General features: G+C 36.3%; 1 protein-coding gene across 1 annotated transcript in view; it reads left to right on the top strand.

The window, feature by feature from the left end:
• Window positions 1-2,548: 2,548 nt before the first annotated feature.
• Window positions 2,549-6,201, top strand: part of LOC106474070 (solute carrier family 2, facilitated glucose transporter member 1-like) — a gene marked incomplete at its 5' end in the record, with an annotated part of 32,944 nt that continues 29,291 nt past the window's right edge. The window contains 2 exons of the mRNA XM_013934754.2: window positions 2,549-2,834; window positions 3,832-4,002. Coding sequence (XP_013790208.2) covers window positions 2,549-2,834; window positions 3,832-4,002 — 457 coding nt within the window. The remainder of the gene's footprint in view (window positions 2,835-3,831; window positions 4,003-6,201) is intronic.

The raw sequence follows: 6,201 nt of genomic DNA, 5'->3' as shown, positions 1-6,201 counted from the left end.
TTTCGAGCTAGTGAGCTGTAAAGTGGGTGTCTTGCACTCGTAGAGAGCGAAGTTAGCGAGATTGTGAATCGCTGAGATTTATAGCTTGTATTATAAAGTTGGTAAGTTTAAAGTGACGAGAAACGTACTGATTGTGGAACTTTCTGTGTACTAAAAGTTTGTATCGAGAAAGAATAAACTGGTTTAATAAAGAAAGGACTTGTATCACTGAAGATCCTCGGTAAGAATTTCTACCGGAAACCACTTCATATAACGTTGATTATGAAAACAACCTGTTTCGTTGTGTCAATACGTACTTTTATTCATCTATTACAACGATGTATTTTCTTACAATACGTTTTTGGTTGGTTTTAGTAAAAGAAAATTGTAACTGGAGTATTGAAAAAGGATTTTGTTTTGTCTACATTTTAGTTAATGGTGAATCCATTACAATGATCCCACGTGACTATAGCATCAGGTTTTGCATTAAATGAAATGTGTTTTCTGTATATAAAAAAAAAAGTTCTTTACATACCAAATACGACATTTTTTAAAAATCATTTTCCACTTTTTTTTAACCCAAAAACTTTAACGTACTGAACTCTTTTTCTCATACATTTAAAACAGAGCAACGGAATTGTTGAGCATCTGCTTGTTTGTTTCCTGGAAAGATGTTGGACGAAAGTCATACACTATTATCAAGATATTGACACAACGAAACAGGTTGTTTTCATAATCAACGTTATATGAAATCCTGGAAAGATGTTGGACGAAAGTCATACACTATTATCAAGACACATGATAGTGTGTCGTGCGGCCAAAACAACTTGCTGCAGGACAAAGTGTGTGTTATTGACAGAAGTGGTAATTTAATGATTTTCCATCTTCTGTGTCTCGCTCGGACTATGGTAATTAAAAACCATTAAATATTTTCAGTGGATGTGCTCAACTGGACTCTTACTTTCAAGACAATCTATTACTAAATACCCGAGATATAACATCTCCAATTTTGATTGAGTTTCTCCCTTTTTCTTCCTTCACACCAAAAGTACAGAAACTTTATTTGATAGAAAAACATATTTAACTTTTATGGATTTCTTTCAAATTTAGTACACTGATAGATCTTTTGAACCTACAATCATGAGTCTCATTTGGTGCAAATATAAGTCATAAGTGCAAAGTTATTCAACAAAAATCACTCAAATGTGACTAAGATTTTTGCGCACCCCTACACAAAACATCACGTGAGCTATTATCGGTCTAACATTTTTACTACAGATTCACCTAAGAGTATAGGTGGACAGTTTTTAGTTTTTGTCATTTGGATTAAAAACGGCTGATTTAGAGCAGCAAAACTATAAGGTGAAAGAACGTGCAGATACATAAGTATTGGTTTCGCCAAGCAAACTAGATTAGCAGTTTCTAGTTAGGTTTTCAAAGGAATCATACAGGTGGACAGTTATTATTGATTATTCATTGCCAACTTTTCAGCACAAATTCACTAAATTTTATGAAACTATTCTAATTAGAAACGTTTGGCGTCTCGTGATATTAGTTTAAGCAATTAGCATAAATAATGATGCTTGATACGGCTGTACCGCTTGCTTGGGGGTGATGACAAGAAACTGTTAACCTAGATTCCATGGCGTTACTATAAAGGAAGCTATTATCAGTACCACCATATATTTTAAAGAATCTGGTTGGTTCTGTAAAATAAAGGTATGTTCCAAATAATAGGGTTGCGATCCTAAAGCTAATGTTGGTTACTATTGAGTGTCACTTTCTTACTTGCTGTGGTTTGTTGGTGTGTATTGATAAAAAGTCATGATATCTAATCAAAAACGCCATAGGTGTGAAAAAAAGGTGCAGCCAAAAATGGTAAAACAAAATACGCAGCCTAGCTAACTAATGAATGAATATTTGCCGTAAAATTTTTATCAATGCTATAAATGTAGCTACCAGTTTGGCCGCTAATTTTGATTCCATTCCTTTAAGTCACACACTCAATCCTTTTTTGGCTGCACCTTTTTATCACACCTAAGGTGTTTTTGGTTAGATAAATATATAGCTAGATGTAACAAGACCTAACCAGTCCTAAGAAAAAAAATTAAACTTGTAACAACAAAAATAGAATATGTATAAATAAATATAAATGATGTTAAAAAAAATAAACTTCTAGCTTACTGTTTGAAAACTGCCAAAGACTATTACAGAGGATCAATGTATATGTCATTGTATTATTTTATACTACTTTTGTTATATAGTATGTTTCAAACTTTCTGTATTGAGCTTAGTTTACGTTCAGTTACCGCCAAAGAAAAAAAATGTTAATCTGTGTCTGCTCTTTGGGGCATGGGCGCGTTAGAAAAATGAGAGTCAGATCCCAATACTTGGTGTGACAAGAGTAGCCCAAGAACTGGGGGTGAGTGGGATTGACATTCTTGTAGTCTTATCACCTCGAGATTATGGACGGTTACCCCCCGTGTAGCTTTGTGCGCAACTGGACAAAACAAAATACTTCGTCTCTTATCTTCTTCCTTTTTTAAATGTGCAGGCCCTTTTTTTCCAGCTCGTCATGGATTTCATTAACACGACCTATTTTGAACGTTTTGACGAAGAGCCTGGGAAGCAAACTGTCACCATTATCTTCTCCATGATAGTGTCCATCTTCTGTATAGGCGGCATGGTGGGTGCTTTAGGCACGGCTTACGCTGCTGAGAAGTTTGGACGAAAGGGAGGACTACTTCTGAACAACATCTTCGTCTTTATTGCGGCAGGTCTTATGGGATTCTCTAAGATGGCTCGATCTTACGAAATGATGATAATGGGTCGCTTCTTCATCGGTTTGAACTCAGGTTAGTTAGTGATATTTTGATCTCTCTGTTCGTGATATTAGTGCAAGGTAGCTGTTTGCAAGCAGCTTTACCAAATGACGTCACATTAACGGTGGTGGAAGCAGCTTTACCAAATGACGTCACATTAACGGTGGTGGAAGCAGCTTTACCAAATGACGTCACATTAACGGTGATGAAAGCAGCTTTACCAAATGACGTCACATTAACGGTGGTGAAAGCAGCTTTACCAAATGACGTCACATAATGGTGGTGAAAGCAGCTTTACCAAATGACGTCACATAAACGGTGGTGAAAGCAGCTTTACCAAATGACGTCACATTAACGGTGGTGATAGCAGCTTTACCAAATGACGTCACATTAACGGTGGTGAAAGCAGCTTTACCAAATGACGTCACATAATGGTGGTGAAAGCAGCTTTACCAAATGACGTCACATAATGGTGGTGAAAGCAGCTTTACCAAATGACGTCACATAATGGTGGTGAAAGCAGCTTTACCAAATGACGCCACATAATGGTGGTGAAAGCAGCTTTACCAGATGATGCCACATAATGGTGGTGAAAGTAGCTTTACCAAATGACGCCACATAATGGTGGCGAATCGTTCTTTTTTCCTAATTCAGGTTTTATCAGTTTTATCTCTTAAGAATACGGATACATTTTTTAAATATTTTACCTTTCTGTTTTCCCCTGTTATCAAATGAAGTGTTTAATATATATTCGAGAAGAAAACCTCGAAAACGCTGGACTCTTCCCACACTTTAAGTGAAAAGAACTTGAAAGCTCTAAATACTTATGACCATTTTCAGAGGTATTTCGAGAGCGAAGTTAACTATACATGTAGATGTGTTTATCATCACAAGATATATCTAAGAGTTAAGATGTGATTGTTATCAAAAGTAGCAGTAATTATTCAGAATATTACATTAATTTATATTATTCTCTTCGTATGTTTATTCATGATAAAAAGTTGGTATATTCACCCATCTTTCATCCTAGGTTTGAATGCTGGTTTGGCTCCCATGTATTTAACTGAAGTTTCACCAATTCACCTGCGAGGAGCAGTTGGAACAATCTATCAGTTAGTAATTACTATCTCTATCTTAGTGTCCCAGGTATTGGGTTTACCACAAGCTTTGGGAACAGAGGAACATTGGCCTTACGTTTTCGGTAAGTTCTAATATGTCTCTCTACCTCTATCTTAGTGTCCCAGGTATTGGGTTTACCACAAGCTTTGGGAACAGAGGAACATTGGCCTTACGTTTTCGGTAAGTTCTAATATGTCTCTCTACCTCTATCTTAGTGTCCCAGTATTGGGTTTACCACCTACCTTAGGAACAGAGGAACATTGGCTTAACGTTTTCGGTAAGTTCTAATATGCCTCTCTGCCTCTATCTTAGTGTCCCAGGTATTGGGTTTACCACAAACCTTAGGAACAGAGGAACACTGGCCTAACGTTTTCGGTAAGTTCTAATATGCCTCTCTGCCTCTATCTTAGTGTCCCAGGTATTGGGTTTACCACAAGTTTTGGGAACAGAGAAACATTGGCCTTACGTTTTCGGTAAGTTTTAATATGCTAGTCTATCCTAATTTTATATATTCTGGGCTTACCAACAACTTAAAGAACAAATGAATCATGACATTGTGTACTTTCGGTAAGGTTCTGGTGATCGGATATCAAGCACTGTCTTGGTTAGTATGCTATACCATCACCCATATGTAATTATTAATTAACAATTTTATTATTATTGTTGACTTGATACCATTTACTTACTAGTAAGTTAGCTAAAATAAATAATCGCTTATCCTTTCTTCATAAACATAGGCATCACGACATCATAATGGAATACCTAAAAAACCTAACTGTAAATTACCTATCAACACTGCACGATGTCGAATAATAATAACTCGGTAAAGTCCAAGATAGGATCAAATATCACAATATAAATAAACACAAGATACAGAATAACAGATATAATAGACAGCGTGTACTCTACTAACACACGTACTAAAGAAATACACCTAAATAAATTAAATTCACTTATCGGATCTCTAAACAAGAGCCCGGCATGGCCAGGTGGTTAGGGCGCTCGACTCGCAATCTGAGGATCGCGGGTTCGAATCCCCGTCACACCAAACATGCTCGCCCTTTCAGCTGTGGGGGCGTTATAATGTGACGATCGATCCCACTATTCGTTGGTAAAAGAGTAGCCCAAGAGTTGGCGGTGGGTGGTGATGACTAGCTGCCTTCCCTCTAGTCTTACACTGCCAAATTAGGGACGGCTAGCGCAGATAGCCCTCGTGTAGCTTTGCGCGAAATTCAAAAAACAAACAAACAAACTCTAAACAAGAAGTCACTCAACGTTACAGACACCCCTAAATACACCTGGTGCTTTATTAGATACCGCGAAGAAACTTGTACAAGTCATTTCTAATCGACAATATCCGTTTACAGGTGAAATATTTCCCAGGTTAGTCATTCTGCGTTAGTTAATATATTTATGGTCGGATTTTTTTTACCTTCCCTAGTTGCTTTGAGGTATGACGCATCTTGTCCAAACCAATGTTTGTTTGTTTGTTTAGAAGTTTCACGCATACTTACACAAGGGCTATTTGCGCATAGCTTTCCTACTTTTGAAGTGAAATACTTAAGGAAAGCCAACTAGTCAACAACGCCCACCGCCAACTCTTTGGTTACTTTTGTCTGACCGAATAGTGGGATTTGAACTGAGCGTCACTCTTATAACACACCACGGCACCAAAGTGTGGAGCGTATTTCTGTGACTTCAGGAAGCGAATCATGAATCCTTAGGTTCTCACCACTAAGGTCACACTGTGTCCGTGTTTCCCGAAACAACTCTTACACTGAGGTTATAAAGTACTGTGATAACGAGATTAAAAAACATGGAAGTGAAAATAAGGGCCAATATATTTTTGTTTATTCGATCTAAAGTAGTGTTAAGCCTTTTAATTTTTTAAACCCGTGAACAAATTGATAAGTGGAATAAAACAAAATAACTCTATCTGTGGGGCTTTTATCACGGTATTTGGAACTGTTTCCAAGAAGATAAACAGCCTCAGTTAGGGAACAAACCAAGTATTTTGAAAAGTACAAAAACTTTGTATTCTGCCCCATAAGTTTCGATCAAATTATAAAAAACAAAACTACTTCATAATCAACAATGTGAAAAATTAAATATACATAATCAACAATGTGAAAAATTAAATATACATAATCAACAATGTGAAAAATTAAATATACATAATCAACAATGCGAAAAATTAAATATACATAATCAACAATTTGAAAATTAATATACATAATCAACAATGTGAAAAACTAAATATACATAATCAACAATGTGAAAA

The sequence above is a fragment of the Limulus polyphemus genome, unplaced genomic scaffold (assembly GCF_000517525.1).
Source record: "Limulus polyphemus unplaced genomic scaffold, Limulus_polyphemus-2.1.2 Scaffold6786, whole genome shotgun sequence".
NCBI classification, from domain to species: Eukaryota; Metazoa; Arthropoda; class Merostomata; order Xiphosura; family Limulidae; genus Limulus; species Limulus polyphemus.
This window is presented reverse-complemented; position numbering and strand designations above follow the sequence as displayed.